General features: G+C 39.1%; 1 protein-coding gene and 1 long non-coding RNA gene across 5 annotated transcripts in view; one reads left to right on the top strand and one right to left on the bottom strand.

The window, feature by feature from the left end:
• Positions 1-17,064, bottom strand: part of stard13b (StAR-related lipid transfer (START) domain containing 13b) — a 450,686-nt gene that overhangs the window by 106,980 nt on the left and 326,642 nt on the right. The window contains exons 1-2 of one of the 3 annotated variants that reach the window (XM_048598024.1): positions 11,285-11,377; positions 11,070-11,204 (exon numbers count right to left, since the gene is read on the bottom strand). The exons of the other annotated variants lie outside the window; for them this stretch is intronic. Of the exons in view, the coding sequence (XP_048453981.1) occupies positions 11,070-11,204; positions 11,285-11,327 (178 nt within the window). The 5' untranslated portion in view covers positions 11,328-11,377. Of the gene's footprint in view, positions 1-11,069; positions 11,205-11,284; positions 11,378-17,064 lie in introns of those variants that run through there. 3 annotated transcript variants of the gene reach the window in all.
• LOC125483318 overlaps positions 1-17,064 on the top strand; it is a 29,538-nt gene that overhangs the window by 8,415 nt on the left and 4,059 nt on the right. Inside the window, exon 1 of one of the 2 annotated variants that reach the window (XR_007262268.1) lies at positions 9,608-9,710. The exons of the other annotated variant lie outside the window; for it this stretch is intronic. This is a non-coding gene — a long non-coding RNA (uncharacterized LOC125483318). Of the gene's footprint in view, positions 1-9,607; positions 9,711-17,064 lie in introns of those variants that run through there. 2 annotated transcript variants of the gene reach the window in all.

The following is a 17,064-nucleotide window of genomic DNA, read 5'->3' as shown; positions in this document are numbered from 1 at the left end:
ATACAGCTGCGAGATGTGGAGAGATCGGAATTTCCTAGTGTATGATTCGCAGGAGGTTATTATGCAAAAAGTCAAGAAAGCTAATAGAATGTTATGATTTATTGCCAGGAAAATTGAATGCAGGAACAGGGAGGTTATGCTTCAAGCACACAGGACATTGGTGAAACTGCACCTGGAGCACTGTGTACAATACTGGTCATTATACTCTGAAAGGATGTTAATGCATTGGAAGTAGGTCAGAGATGGTTTATTGAATTAACAACTGAGCTGACTGTCTTATGAGCAAAAGTCAGACTTGCTAGGCATGTGTCCTCTGGGAGCTTGAGAAAGTCAAAGTTGACTTAATTGAAACATAAAAGATCCTGAGGGGTTTGATCTGGTGGACGTTGAAAGGATGTTTCCTTTTGAGAGAATCTAGAATTAGGGGTGATAGTTTAAAAATAAGGAATTGCCCACATAAGACAGAGATGTCTCTAAGATGTTTGTTTTTATGATAATAGCTTCTTGGTTACCATCACTGAGAGATAGTAAGAACTGCTGATGCTGGAGTCAGAGATAACACAGTGTGGAGCGAGAGATAATACAGTGTGGAGCTGGAGGAACACAGCAGGCCAGGACCCTCCTTCTGAAGTTCCAACCTGAAAATGACAACTTTCCCGTTCCTCTGATGCTGCCTGGCCTGCTGTGCTCCTCCAGCTCCACACTGTTATCTCTACCATCACAGACTAGCTTTCAATTACAAATATTATTAATAGAATTTTAATTTCCATCAGCAGTCTTTTTGGGATTTGAACCCATGACAGCAGAGTTTCTAGATCACTAGGTCAGTGACAGAAATTAACGATGCATCAAAAAAAAGGTGCACCTGTTGTTATGTCCAAACTAAGTGAGAGAGTTCAGAACAACAACTTTACAGAGAATAGCAAAGCGAGAGGCAACCAAGCCTACATCCTCAGCTCATTCCTCGACAGTGGTGAGATCAGGACAACATAGCCTAGGCAGCAGAAATGGCTGAACAGTTTCCATGTTCACTGTCTCAGACATGCATAATATCTCTAGACAAATCAAGGTCCCTGACTCAGAAGTTGTGATCATGCTAATTATATCAGCACACACTTGTTGCTAATATCTGTGCAGCTTGGCCACATCCATTGTTGCATAAATGTACAGTGAAAGGAATTGTGGCCTCCTTGCCCTCTCACTTAAAACAGCACCTGCGAGTCAGATATGAGGGTGACAAACATTGACACTGACAAGTGGGAGACAGCTTCTGATGGCTGTGACTTCTGGTGATCGCAGAAAGCAGAAACAAAGACTGAGACGGCAACCCAAAGGAAAGAAAAGCCAGAAAATCAGGCATCTCAGCTCAGTGTATTTCTTTACAATAAATATAGCAACATTGCCATACCAGAGTGAGGATTCATGAGTTACTCAAAACTATTTAAAACAGTTGACCAGCTGGGCACAAACCATCCTATGTGACAGAAGCTGCCTTCATAATATGGTTAATGAGTTCTACAGGAATTTCTGAAGGACAAATGCATAATGCTGCTATAAATACATGACCCTTCTTGATGCTTCAATTAGCTGGCATCATTTGGTGTAGCGACCTTGAACGTTTGACTGAAGACTGAATGTGTTCTAAGAATGGCACAAAGAATGGATTTAGAAACTCCAAATTCATTAAGTTTAATACTAATTGATTATTTACTTATGACTGTAAAGGCAATGTGGCTGTGACTAAATTGGGATTTTACCAAATGTGTAAAATGATGTTCCTTGCTGCGATAAAATTTGTTAGATATACATCTTCAATCTCATTAATCGCAACACTGCCCCACATAACAAATCTTTTTCCTCTGCTATTTCCAAGTTTCCTCCCATCACTTGAAGACAAGAGTACACTTTCAGAAAGTGTACCTTTCAGTACCTCAGTTAAGAAATTATTTTGTGTGTATGTACCTAATTTGTGAACTTAGAACAGCCTACTTTTAAAAGTAGCCATCAATTCAATCCTAAAATCATTTTTTGACCAGTTGGGTGCCCTGCCTCTTCATACACACATGGACACCGGTCAGTTTTATTTCCATAATTCAATTCATTTCATCTCTAAATAATGCAGAAATAAAGAAACAAATGTTTTTGATGTCTATTGTTTGTGTTTTTTAAAATCAGTCAACAAAAAGTAAACAGCATATTTATGAATCACTGTCAAATTAAGTGCCCAAGCATGTTGCTGCTACGTGAATTATCAGTTAATACTAAATTATACATAATCAGCGAGTGATCTCTGCCTCACAAAATCCAAAATGACACCATCGGGGTCACTTGTATCCTAATGCACTCAGCCTTTCTGTCACCAACTTGCATTGCATTTAAAATCTTCATCTTAACTAATAAAATTACCCATGTATCCCTTTTGGTTTGTGATCTGTTTCTGTTTCTCCTAGGATTTTCTGTCTTGGTTTGTGCTCCCCTGCACCCTTTGCACCTTCCTGACGCACAATCTGATCTTATCAGTGATGTCAGTGGCGGGTGTGTTGTTGGAGGGAATTCTGAGGGATAGGATTTACATGTATTTGGAAAGGCAAGGACTGATTAGGGATAGTCAACATGGCTTTATGCATGGGAAATCGTGCCTCAAACTCAATCGAGTTTTTTGAAGAAGTGACAAAGAAGACTGATAAGGCAGTACGTTGGACATTGTCCATTTGGATTTTAGCAAGGCGCTCGCATGGTAGACTGGAGAGCAAGGTTAGATCACATGAAATCCAGGGAGAGCTAGCCAGTTGGATACAAAATTGGCTCGAAGGTAGGAGCCAGAGGGTGGTGGCAGACATTTGCTTTTTAGACTGGAGGCCTGTGACCAGCGCTGTGCCACAAGGATCGGAGCTGGGTTTATTGCTTTTTGTCATTTATATCAATAAAATGGATGTGAATATAGGATGAGTGGTTAGTAAGTTTGCAGACACCAAAATTGGTCATGTAGTGGACAGTGAAGATGGTTATCTCAGAGTGCAAAGATCCTCGATCAGATGGGCTGATGAGCTGAGGAGTGGCAGATGGAGTTTAATTTAGATAAATGTGAGGTGTTGCATTTTGGAAAGGCAAATCAGGACAGGACTTATATACTTAGTGGTAAGGTCCTGGGGAAAGTTGCTGTACAAAGAGACCTTGGGGCGCAGGTTCATAATTCCTTGAAAGTGGAGTCACAGGTATTCAGGTTAGTGAAGGCAGCATTTGGTATGCTTGCCTTTATTGGTCAGTGCATTGAGTACAGGAGTTGGAAGGTCATGTTGCAATTGTACAGTACATTAGTTAGGCCACTTATGGAATACTGTATTCATTTCTGGTCTCTCTGCTATAGGAAAGATGTTAAATTTGAAAAGGTGCAGAAAAGATTCACAAGGATGTTGCCAGAGTTGGAGGGTTTGAGCTATATGGAGAGGCTGAATAGGCTGGGGCTATTTTCCCTGCAGCATCAAAGGCTGAAGGGTGACCTCATAGGAAGCTTATAAAATCATGAGGGGCACAGACAGGGTGAACTTTCCCCAGGATGGGGGAGTCCAAAACTAGAAGGCATAGGTTTAAGGTGAGACAGGTAAGATTTAAAAGGGATCCAAGGGCAACATTTTCACACAGAGGGTGGTGCGTGTATGGAATGAGCTGCCAGAGGAAGTGGAGGAGGTTGGTAAAATTGCAACATTTAAAAGGATGGGTATATGAACAGGAAGGGTTTAAGATGGATAGGGGCTGAATGCTGGCAAATGGGACTAGATTAATTTAGGATACGGATCTGTTACTGTGCCATACAGCTAGACTCGACTGGTTCAGTTCCATTTGGAGTACTGTAGAATTCTGCTTGCTGGTTTGTGGGGCAATTTTGACCTTGGAAACTATAAAGAAGAGTGAAACTAAATTGATTCTGGAGATTAGCAGCCTAAACTACTATGAGAATAAGGAAACTGGATACATTTACCTCAGTGGAAAAAGAGGCTGAAAGGAATGTTATTAAACTTTAAGGTGCTATTGCACAAGAATAAACTGGCCCCAACTGTTTTAGAAACCAAAACCTCTAAATTTGAGGTACAGTGCACTTTTATTATCCTTTATCTTGCTGCATTTAATGGATACTTGTGGTATTGTATTCACATTTTGAAAAAACTACCATCAGTTCTGTCAGTGTTAACATTTGCGCTAAACACCTTTGGATCAGACAAAAACAGCGAAGTTGGCTCAGGAAAATTGGATTTTAAAAACTGAAAACAGGAATAAAGCAAAGAAAAGTTAAAACAGCTTTTGGTAGTGATGGCATTTATTCAGGTGGAAGGATAGTTGATAGAGACTTTGCTGGCACTTGCCTCTGCCCTAAGTCTGTGCTAGACAAATTGTTGATGGTCCTTCAACCCATGAGGCCCTTAAGTGGATAATTAATGCCAACTTAAGTGTCTCATTCCACTGCCTCTGCCTACTTACTGATGGATGAATACCAATCTGCCATGAACAGCAAACCCTGTTGAGGTTAACTGCGGGTTTCTGGGCAAGTTAGGGGTAGGGAATAGGGAGCGAAAGAGAGAGGGAGAGGGGTATTTCGCCTTCAAAAGTCACGCAGTGCCTGATCAAGGAATCCAGCATAGGAAGGTGGAGGGCATGTGAGCTTGCCAAGAGCCACCCACTGAATGCTGCAGACACTTGCTCCCCACAGACCTCATCCACTGATCTACCTTCTGCTGTTGCTCACTTGTTGCCATCCTGGGGCATGGTAGCTACATTACCAGCAGTAGCCATTGTCTTTCTCATAGCACTGCCAACAAATAAGAGCAGATGGCAGCTCTTGGTGGCAAGACTTCTGTCCCCGGGGTCCCCGATCCCATGGGACTCCTGCCCTGCCCAGTTAAGTATCTGACTGAGTGCCAATAGGGCTTACATTCCCTAAACAAAATAGGATTCTTGCTCGAGACCCCCAATTGCCTTAATTGAATACAACTGTATTGTAGCTCCTTTCTAAAGCAACAAATTTGCAAATTAAACAAATCTAAATTTAACAACTAAATTGCATTCACAGAACGCCTCGAATGTAACAAAATATCTCGAGAGGAGTATTATCAAAGAAAATTTGACACAAAGCCATAAGAGGGGATATTGGTGAAAATGAAACAAAAACTTGCTTCCACAGTTTGAAAGCTTCCCTCAAATGAGCAATGAGGGGGACAGTTTTCGATTGAGAATTCTAGAGCAGTGGGTCTTGGCAGCCAATGGTAGAACAACTAAAACCAGGAGTGCACAAGGTGCTGGAATTGGATTAAAACTGAACCAGATTGATTATGACACAGAGCAACCGATTCAGCCTACTGAATCCACATTAGCCCTCTGTCTGGTCAGTCCCATTTCCCTGTTCTATCCTCATAACCCTTTAAGCTGATATCCCTCAATCATCTAGTCAATTTTATGATGCTCTGATGAAATATTCTCTCTGCAGAAGCTGCCCGACTTGCTGAGTTTTTTTCCAGTAGTATTGCTCTTGTTTCATGTTCCCAGCATCTGCAGTGTTTTGGGTTTGTCCCTTTAATTCTTTATCTCTGCTTTCACCACCCTCCTAACAGGCCATTCAGACAAATGTTTTTCCAATCTGTGCATACTCCAAAAGATGATAAATATAAATTCTAAACTATTTCAGTTGATAAGCTAACTCCATTTATTGTTGACATCATTCTGCTATATTTGTCACATTCAGATGACAGTTTACAGATAGTATTGCTTCCCATGGTCAGCCCAGTCTGTTTATTAGGCTGGTTAACACATCTATTACTGATACAATCCAACTGTTGGAACATATTCAAACTTCCACAAGCATTCTGAAGCACAGCTCTGATCATTCTCATCAACACCCTACTTACAGTAATTTCCTACAAATTACCTCAGTTACAAGAGTCCAAATAATTTAATTTCAACTTTTTGATCCTTGTCTAATAGTTGCATGAACAACACTCTTACAGAAAATCCATATTGCAAGGAAACAGATCCACTTGTTAGAACTTTAAACATGTTGAAGGGTCATTAATATTTTAATCACCTCAGCCACCTAATGTACAAGCATATGAACAAAAAAATTATTATTCAGTTTCCAAAACAACTGAAAACCTGCATAGCAATTACCATTCCCTGAAAACATAAAATCACTACTATAAACACTACCAAAATTTTCTGGATAATCTACGCATGCAAATACCATTCGGGAACAACCACAATCACGTATGCTATAAATACCATTCCCTGTAATAAATGGATATAAATGTGTTTATCACTCCCTCAAATTTAAAAGGCTTAATGCCTTAAAAAGCACTTGGCAAAAAAAAAAACTAGAAATAAACTAGGCTATAAATGACGGATGTTCCCCTACATAAGTCAGGAACACCCTGTGCTTTAAAGGCCACTCCCACATTATAACTGCTACTAGGTCATACACGAGAACGTATGTTATGTTGCCAATAGCTGAAAGAATGGAGCTTTATGCTAATTTATATCAACTTAAAGCAAATATGTCAAAACACATTTGCAATAATAGAAATGCTGCACTACAATAACTGTACCATCGTACCAAGTAAATAAGTTGCATTTTGTTTTAAAATTGATTAGTCTGTGAGTTACATTCAAAGTTGGCTTGAATAATACCAGAACCATTGTAATTGTCAAAACGCTGGGAACATAAGTCACAGGGTTATTGTAGGATCTACTCAAACATTTATAAACTGCTTTTCCCCTTCATCTCCAAAACATAAGTTGCTGTATTCAAAGTGTAGCACAATGCACCATCTGGAAAACCACTCACTAACAAGAAGAGCCTGATCTGACGCATGCTCATTTTATTATGAAGCAAAAAGTATCTGAATAATTTCTATCAAAGCTCCTTTAACCAAGCTTTTGGTGGGATTATGTTAACCATCAACAGAAGCAGCAAAATGCTGTTTTAGTTATTTTACATTGGATCACTTGGCCAGTGAAATGTAATCATGTTTTAATAAAACGCAAGCATGGCCCAAACATTATTTTAACATTTAACAAAATGAAAACCAAAGATTTCATCTCTAGATGAATGGAATTAAGGCATTCCATTTACGCATCATAACAGCAATGCAGCAAGGCATTGCACAAATCCACATGAGACACAGCCAGCTGGCAGTACAGCACACATTTAAATGCAAAGCTGAAGAACTACATTTTTGTTCTGATTCTTGTTCCTTGCAATTCTTCAAAACTGGGATGACTGGCAATAACAGGTCACTAAGAAACGAAAACAAGTTATCATAGGACCAAGATTCAAAGTAGCAATGAAATGGAAGAGTCTGTTAATAATTTCTATCGCTATTGCAGCACTCTTTGCAGGTAACAAAGTCATGACTATGCAGAATTTGCTGGCAGAAATTTTGACAGAAGCAGATTCAGTAATAATTTTCCAAAAAGGATTTGGATAACAACCATAATACAAATTTAGGGGCAACCTATGCCCAATTTACCAATTATGAATTAAAATGGTTCAAAATTATGCACAATTAACATAAGTTTCTCCAACAGTGATGGTAGCAGATGCTCCCTACTGGTAGTGCCAAGTCAGGAAAATGCCTCATATTCACTGTATTGCTAAGAGGGGCAGCTGTTAATTTATTTTCACACATCTTACCAAACTACTAGTACTGTACAAGGTCAGGCAAAGTTACTGAATCACATTCAGTAAATAAGAAACATTTAGCAGATTCAATTTTCAGGACTTGGCTGAGATTTAAGAATGAGACAATAGATGTAATTAGTTCACTTATTGCCTCTTCAGCTATACTTGCTCATAACAAATAAATATAAATATTGTTCATAGTGCTCTTTGTAAAGTAAATTCTATATAATCAATGTCACTCTTCATTGATGTAAAACATCTAAATTGTTTCATATTTTAATTAACTCAAAGTAAAACATAATATTTGAACAAAAACAGAAGTTGCTGGAAAAGCTCAGCAGGTCTGGCAGCATCTGTGAAGAGTAATCAGAGTTAACGTTTTGGGTCCGGTGTCCCTTCCTCAGTTAACTCTGATTTCACAGACACTGCCAGTTCTGAGTTTTTCCAGCAACTTCTGTTTTTGTTTCTGATGTGCAGTAATCACAGTTATTTCAGTTTTTATGTATATTTTATATGTACACATAGTTGAACCTTATTATTTGAAACCAAACAAATGAAACTGGAATTAAAACTGAAAGAACTGCGGATGCTGTAAATCAGGAACAAAAACAAAGTTGCTGGAAAAAAAAAAATCAGCAGGTCTGGCAGCATCCGTGAAGAAAAAAAAATCAGAGTTAATGTTTCGGGTCCGGTGACCCTTCTTCAGAACTGTTGAGACTGGAATTGACCCATTTATCCAAATGTAAAGAAATTAATCCATATTTTAAGAAAAGTTGTCAGAATTGATTCAACTCTGCATAATTAACGTCAATAGGTAGCTAAGGAGCTATGGCTTTCTGGACCATACAAGTGCCTAAATTAAGATATTTTCTAAACCTGTTCAGAGATATCATTACACACTTCTGGAGCAGATGGGACTTTAACCCAGACTTCTTGGTTCAGAGTTAAAGACACCAATACTCTCCATAAAAGCCCTGAATGCCTAAATTCATTATTTTGTTTGCAACTAATATAATTTTTTTTCAATCAACCTGTTCAGAAGTGTTATGACGCACCCGTGGTGCGGGTGGGTCTTGAACCGGGCCTCCTGACTCAAAGTACCCCAAGTGCCTAAGCTATTTATTTATTATTGAATTTATTTTTCTAATCAACCTGCTCAGATGCTATTACACACCTCTGGAGCAGGTAGGACTTAAACCTGGGCCTCTTGGTCTAATGGTAGGCACCCTAAAGACTGCCTAAATTAACCTTTTTTCTAAACATATGATGCATGGGTGTTATGCATGCACCTCTGGAGCAGGTGGGACCTGAATGAGGGGTTCTCAGTCCAGGGGTAGGGACACTACCACCGTGCCACAAGAAGGTCCTAGTGCCTAAACTAATCACCTCCCTATAAACTGATTTTGGCTGTATGCATTAGATGTAGATGTAAAATCTCTTTATCATCTACTCTGCACTGACTAATCGTGAGACTACAATTAGTATCATTTTAGTAATTGAAAAGTCAACAAGCTATCCTGCACATTTGAAATTGGGGAAAAGAAGTGCATATATTCAGTCAAAACAGCAGTTTTGTAGCAGTTCATGAGACTCTTGTCTTTGGGCAATAAGAATAGGCCCTGTGAAATAAAACGGGCGCTTCTCAAATGGATGTTACCATGAAACAGCACTCAAACAAGTTCAGGCAAACAAGGCAACTTTTGTTTTAATTGGCCATGAACTTGACTAGGGAAAGTGCAAATAACATTCTGAACTGCATGATGGTTAAACACATAACAGGGGATCCCTGCCAAAACTGATAATATTTATCTCCAGAACATTCCAAATATTATCTACACTCTGCAACTTGCACTATCCTTGTTTTGTTAACATTTCCCTGATGCAGATCAAATGCACGTCCTGATTTATTGAGGTGATTATTTATTTGTGATCACAGGCCTACTGATGGAGTCAACACAATAAAGAAAATGTTTTTTGGTCAATGAGCATTAAAACTGTAAAACAAATGCTGCTCTCCAATAACTTTCCACTTTTTCAGAACAGGGTAAGTAATTCTGTGGATAGATTTTGTTTAATGAATGATTATTTGTTTGCCATGTTTCAAAGCTACCTTGAAGTGGCACGATAATCATGTTGATATTTGTAAATGGACATTCAAGATGATGTTACAGATGACACCATGGCAATAGTGGCCCTGTGTTAAAATTCTGTTTGTATTTACTTTTGTAAATCATTCTGCTAAAAATCACATTAGAAAGGTCACACTGCAGTAGATATTGCTACACAAACTTGGAGGAGATGAGTTAGCGGTGTAAACATGACTGAATGAAAAAAAAAATCTGTGCTGGAATAAAATATCCCTAAAAAGATCTTTCCTTAATTAAGAGGTGCAGGGGTTGGCAAAATTTCCAAAAGGTTTTGCAAAATAATTTCCAAAACAAAATGTGAGCACATAGTATATCACTTGAGGATAATTGACAAAACAAAATAGTTGATCACAAGATGGTCTGACTGTTCAATGCACAGTCAGCCTACAATGCCAACGAGGATGATTAAAATTATTAGCATGAGAGCTGCAGTAAAAGATTAAACAATGTTGCTAAGCGATCCAATTTAAAAGGTACACAGCTGATGACTCAACTAGTTAATGTTCTGTTTTGAAAGAACAGCTTCAAGTAATGAGGAGCTATTTAAATACTTTGATTAAAAGGGCAGAGCCTTCTTGAGTAGTGTTTCAGGGAACTATTTTTGTTTGGCCAGTGAGAAGAGAGAACAGCTGTGTATCATTTTTGTCACAATGATGCCATGATCATATTTGAATGTTTTTAGAAGATTTAGTTAATGAGTTGTTATTTTCAAGCCATAGAAACTGATGTGCCCAAGCTTAAAACAAAGTTTAAAAGCCACTGGTGGCTTATCATGCTAGTAATTGCATGACCATTTTAAAATGACTTTCAGAAACAACTAATCATATCATGAATCAACAAAAGATCAAAGTGGAGACTTTAAATAATTCCAAACATGTTGACCAATTTAACCTTTTGAGAAATGTCATAGTGCTGTTATGCTTTTGGTTTCGCAAGAGACTGTGACACATCACGAATACAATTGACTACACACCTGTTACAGCACCTTAGCACAGTTATAGCAGTCTCATCAATGTAACAGAAAAGAAAAAAATTATGGACTTATGATGAGGACAAACATGTCAAACACAATATTTCCTGAATGTTTTAAAAATTAAGATCTAAACCTGTGGGATAAAAATATTCCTTGAAATACATTGCCTTTTAAAATATTACAAGCATACACTTGTCTTATGATTGGTTTCTGTTATTTAAGACCTGACTACTGAATTATCTTGATCTGTAAACATTGAATTCTTCGATTATAATTGACATACCATGCTGAATTCTAGTCACCAGCTGCTGCCTTGCAATCATCCTGCTCATTCTGTACGGAGATCGCCGTTGTGACTGATCCAACCGCAGGTACATATCCTGTCCCTGAGGTGACAGGGAACTCAGATAGGCACAGCCTGTGTTTGGTGACAAAGGTAGCTCCATGAACATTTCTACAAAAACACACTGCCTAGAGTACAAATTCTCTTCACCTCACCAGTGGCAGGCTGAACTAGTAGGTTGGAGAGGCAATACACCATTGAACTGTGAAAAGTTGAAGCAGACTTTAGAAAAGGGGAGTAGCCAGAAGTCCAACTTATGTCACATGACTGGGAGGAACCAGTGAACTGAGTGGATGTGAAAGCACCATGTGATAAGAAATTAAAATCATGTCAGTAAGTGTTTGGAATCTTACATTATTTTGGAAAGGAATATAACTGCCTATCACATACCTCAGAACAGATTAAAACTCTTAAATTTTATTAGACAGATATGAACGCACTGACTGGCTTAGGCCACGCCAAGGAATGCTTTAGTGCTGAAAAAAATCAAGTATAATGCAATGGCACCAAATGAAAAAAATTCTTTAGACTTGAATCACACTTTTTTATTCATCAATCATACACATTATTTGTCTATATATCAGGCTATTCATTTTGTAGAATCCTTTAAAACATGTAAACATTAGTACAGCCCTTTTTTTCAGGTGGAAGGGGTTGAAGATGGAGTGTTATTTTCTGATAGTGGTTCTTTGTCACAACGTGATAGCACAATAATGCATTACAGACTAAAAGAGAATCATAACTGATATTACATAAGTCTAATGGTAGAATAAATTAGGGAACATGACATACTGATGAATAATGCATATAATAATAACAACATTCTTTCAGCAAATTTTCAGTCTGTGCACGGGATCTCACCTACCAGGAAATACATGAGTGTACTGCATTAATCACAATCAGCATAGCATTTGAGGGGAGTGCAGTGATAGATAGCAACAGGCCTGCAAAAGAATTCAAGCTGGCTCCTTTTATATTCCATCTTAGGCATCTCCACACCCATTTGATTTGACAAAACAAGGTCTATGAATAACTGACTACAGGAAAATAAACAATTCATATCTTCAAAGAAGTCACATTAGAGTACTTACTACAGAAGAAAGAATTTATCCTTCCACGAGATCAAACAAGTACTTTTTGAGGTACAGAACTAGAGAAAAATTTATACACAAAACATACAGTTTGTTTGGTGTTTTTGCTACCTACAGAGTGCATATTCAATCTCTACCCACTAAACCTCAGGACTTGCTGCAGACAATGGAGAGTACAGGAGGGAGTGCCAGGAACAGCATCAGGCATACCCAAAAATGATGTGTCAACCTGATGAAGTTACAAAATAGGACTACTTGAAAACCAAACAGCGAAAGCAGCAAGTGACAAACAGAGCTAAGCAATTCCACAATGAACGGATCAGATCTAAGCTCTGTAGTCCTCAAACATCCTATCGTGAATGGTGGCCAATTAAACAACTCACTGGTGGAGGTGGCTCCACAAACATTGCCATTCTCAATATTGGGGGAGCCCAGCACATCTATGTAAAAGGCTGAAGCACTCACAGCAATCTTCAGCCAGAAGTTCCAAGTGGATGATCCATCTCGGCCTCATTCAGAGGCCCCCAGCATCACAGATGTCATTTGTCAGCCAATTCGATTCTCTCCATGTGATACAAAAAAACTTTGGAGGTCCTGGATACTGGAAAGGCTATAGGCCCTGACAACATCCTGCATTAGTACTAAAAATGTTTTTTCCAGAATGTGCCACACCCCTAGCCGACCTGTTCCAGAATGGCTACAACGCTGGCATCTAACCAGCAATGTGTAAAATTGCCCAAGTATGTCCTGTAAACAGAAAACAGGCTAAATTTAACCCAGCCAATTATCATCCACATAGTATACTCCTCATCATCAGGAAAGTGATGGAAGGTGTCATCAACAGTGCTATCAAGCAGCACCTGCTCACAATAATCTGCTCGCTGATGCTCAGTTTGGGTTTCACCAGGGCCACTCAGTTCCTGACCTCATTTCAGCATTGGTCAAAACATAAACAAAAGAGATGAAATCCAAAAGTAAGCTGTGAGTGACTACCCTTGACATCAAGGCCACATTTGACCAAGTATACAATCAAGGAGTCCTGGCAAAATTGGAGTCAATGGGAATCAGGGAGAAAACGCCACTGTTTGGAGTCGTACCTGACACAAAGGAAAGCAGTTGTGGTTATTGGAGGTCAGTCATCTCAGCTCCAAGACAGTTCCTCAGGGTACTATTGTTGGCCCAACCATCTTCAGCTACTTTGATGACCCTCATAAGTTCAGAAGTAGGGATGTTTGCCAATGATTGCATAATGTTCAGCACCATTTGTGACTCATCAGATACTGAAGCGGTCCATGTCCAAAAGCAGAATGAGATGGACAATGCCCAGGTTTGAGTTGAAAAGCAGCAAGTAACATTGGTGCCACACAAATGCCAGGCAATGGCCATCTTCAACAAGAAACAATCTAACCCTCGTCTCTTGACGTTCAATGGGATTACCATCACTAAATCCCTCACTATCAACACCCTATGGGGTTACCATTCACCAGAAACTGAACTGGATTAGCAATATAAGTTCTGTGGCCACAACAGCAGGTTAGAGCTTATGATCTTTTAGTGGGTAATTCACTTCCAAATTTCCCAGAGCCTATCCACTATCTATGAGGTACAAGTCAGGAGTAAGATGGAATATCTCTCACTTGCCTGGATATGTGCAGCTCCAACAACACTCAAGAAGCTTGACACCATCCAAGACATAGAATCCCACTTGATTGGTACCACATCCACAAATATTCACTCTCTCCACCACCAATGCTCAGTAGCAGCAGTGTGTACCATCTACAATTTTCTGCAGAAGTTTACCAAGGATTGCACCTTAAACAGCACCTTTCAAACCCAAGACCACTACCAACTAGAAGGATATTGGCAGCAGATAGATGGGAACGCCACCACCTTCAAGTTCCCCTCCAAGCTACTCACCACTCTGATTAGGAAATACATTGCCGTTCCTTCAGCATCGCTGGGTCAAACTCCTGGAACTCCCTCACTAACAGCATTGTGGGCCTACTTAGGCCAAATGGACTGCAGCATTCCAAGAAGGCAGTTGACCACCCAGATATAGTGTCAGAGCAGTGTATAGTTTCAAATCAGGATGGTATGAGACCTGCTCAGGAACTTTGAGATGCTAGTTTTCCCAGCTGCCTTTATCCTTCTGGTTAGTAGAGATTGGAGGTTTGAAAGGTGCTGTTAATGGATCCTTGGCCAGTTGTTGTCATGTGGATGATACACACTGCTGCCACTGCGTATTGGTTTTGGGAAGTATATATTTAAGGTGGTTAAAAGGATGTCTGTAAAGTTGACTGTTTTGTCCTGGTGGTGCTGCATTCATTGAGGCAAGTGGAAAATATTCCGTGACATTCCTGACTTATGGCTTGACGATGGTGGATGGGCCTTGGGAGTCGGGAGAGGAGTTACTTCCTGCAGAATTCCCAGCATTTGTAGCCACAAGGTCAAATGTTCTGTGGGGAGAAAACAGAGGTAAAGTTTCAAGTCTGGTGACTCTTTATCAGAACCCTGACTTCTGATGAATAGCCACAGAACTCGAAATGTTAATCGGTTTTCTCCGCACAAATGCTACAAGACCTGCTGAGTTTCTCCAGCAATTTCTGTTTTTGTTTTAGATCTCCAGCATCCATAGTTCTTTGTTTTATCCAAGGCCAAATCTTCTGATTTGAGTCAAATTTCTCATTTCCAATACAGATCAGACTACCCTTCTGTGTCGAGACAAGCACTTGAAATCTTTGTGGAAGCCACACAACCTTTTAGATAGCTGGTGCATTGGGCTAAATTAAGAGGTGACATATTACAAACCCATCTAATGCCAAGAGATATCTGACTCAGTTTGAGAAAGGATGCTCTGGAGTGCAAACCAATACAAACATTTATTTTCCCCACTTCTTTGATCTGCTACCTTAGTGAACCTAAATGCAGTTTTCACCATCATACTCCTATGGTAATATAACAGAGAAAAGGCACATCAACTTCAGGAAATTTGCCTGAAAGAGGTACCATCATGATATTTAACTGCAGAAGAGCTAATTACCTTCAAAACAATTAAACTGCAATTTGTTGCTAAATTACATGCTTGAAGCTCAAGATCTATAGGTAAAATAGGCCAAGGTAGGCATATTCAGTATATTAGCTTGACTTTGACAATTTCAAACTCTCATGGTAATATCTGTAATAATCTCTGACCACCATCAAGATTCCATCCACCCTTCTGTTTATTAATTACATTATTCCAGCTGTATTTTAAAAGAATGCTTCTTTAAATCTTAAGTACCTCATGAAAGAAAGAAATACAAACTTCTTTAATTGAAAAAAAAAACGGAATCTGGAGGCTCAATTCTGTGTCTTTGTTTTATATATACGTCCTACTAGTTGACTACATAACAGGCAGTCCCAGGCTGTGAATGGGTTCCATTCTGGAGTCTGTTCACAAGTCAATTTCTACGCAAATCAGCAGACAATGCAGGACAATGTAAAGCAGCCATTCTAAGTACAGGAAATGTTTGTATGTCAGGCCTTTAAAATTACACCTCTGGATGGGATGGTGTTTGTAACTACGAACGATTGTAAGTCTGAGCATTTGTAAGTCGGATGTTCGCAAATCTGGGACTCCCGTAACAGTTGAACACATTCTTCACACTACTGCAACTATTAACAACCACTGCAGTGGTGATCATCATCCATTAGCAAAAAAAATCCTACTTTGAGATTTGGCATTTTTCTGAATATTAAATAAGTACATTATCCATACAATATCACTATTAGAGTTTAAAGCTACATTTATTTTAAATAGCTGTGAAGCTTGGATTTACATACTTTAGAGAAAAAAGTTGTGCAACTGGAGTGATGGTTTATAACTCACATTATTAGTGGGGGCACTGGTATTGTGGTCTCTTTAGTCTCTGGTGTTTCATTCAACTTAAGAGAAACATGCATGTGCTATGCAACCGGAAGATTACTTATTAACTAACTGGCTAACTAATTGGACAATTTTTGAGTTCACCTTGCCAATTCAAACAATTTTAAACACTAATGTGTACTGCCCTTCTCCTTGTTTTGTACCCGGTAGAGTTATAGAATGATAATGCACAGCAGGAGGCCATATGACTAGTCATGCCTTTGCCAAGTTGTTGAAAGATTTATCCAGTTAATCTCATTTTCTTGCTCTTTTCCCTAGTCCTGTACAATTTTCCAATCCAAGTATTTATTAATTTTGCATTTGAACATTATTACTGAATCAACTTCAAGCATTACATTCCAAATCATGTAAGCTTGTTATGCAACATCTTACCAACCTTACGTCATCCTGGTTCTTACTAATTATTTTAGATTTGAGAGTTTTGCTTGCCCAGCCTCTGCCACTAGAAACAGTTTCTCCTTATATACTGTATCAAACCTGTCATGATTCTATGAACTATGAATTCTACCTTAACCTTTTCCGCATTGTGGAGAACAATCCCAGTTTCTCTAGTCTCTCCACATGCAGGTCCTGCACCTCATATCATTGTAATAACTGCCCTCTGCAACCTGTCCAAAGCCTTCACAACCTCAACAATTTAGAATTAAGATTTTGTACTTTTTTCAGCTCAGGCTGTTTATCCATGTTCTTGCAAAAACTAGCCACAACTAAACTGAATCAAAGCATTCTAAAGTTGATGTTCTCCTCATTTGCCAAGTATGATGCATGGTGACTCAGTGGTTAGTGCTGCAGCCTCACAATGCCAGGGACCTGGGTTCAACCCCACCCTTGGGCAACTATCTGTGTGGAGTTTGCACATTTTCCCCGTGTCTGTGTGGGTTTCCTCTGGATGCTCAGGATTCCTCCCACAATCCAAAGA

Source organism: Rhincodon typus, chromosome 6, assembly GCF_021869965.1.
Source record: "Rhincodon typus isolate 14 chromosome 6, sRhiTyp1.1, whole genome shotgun sequence".
In the NCBI taxonomy this organism is placed as follows: Eukaryota; Metazoa; Chordata; class Chondrichthyes; order Orectolobiformes; family Rhincodontidae; genus Rhincodon; species Rhincodon typus.
The sequence above is the reverse complement of the archived record's forward strand: the minus strand, read 5'-3'. Positions and strand labels throughout refer to the sequence as shown.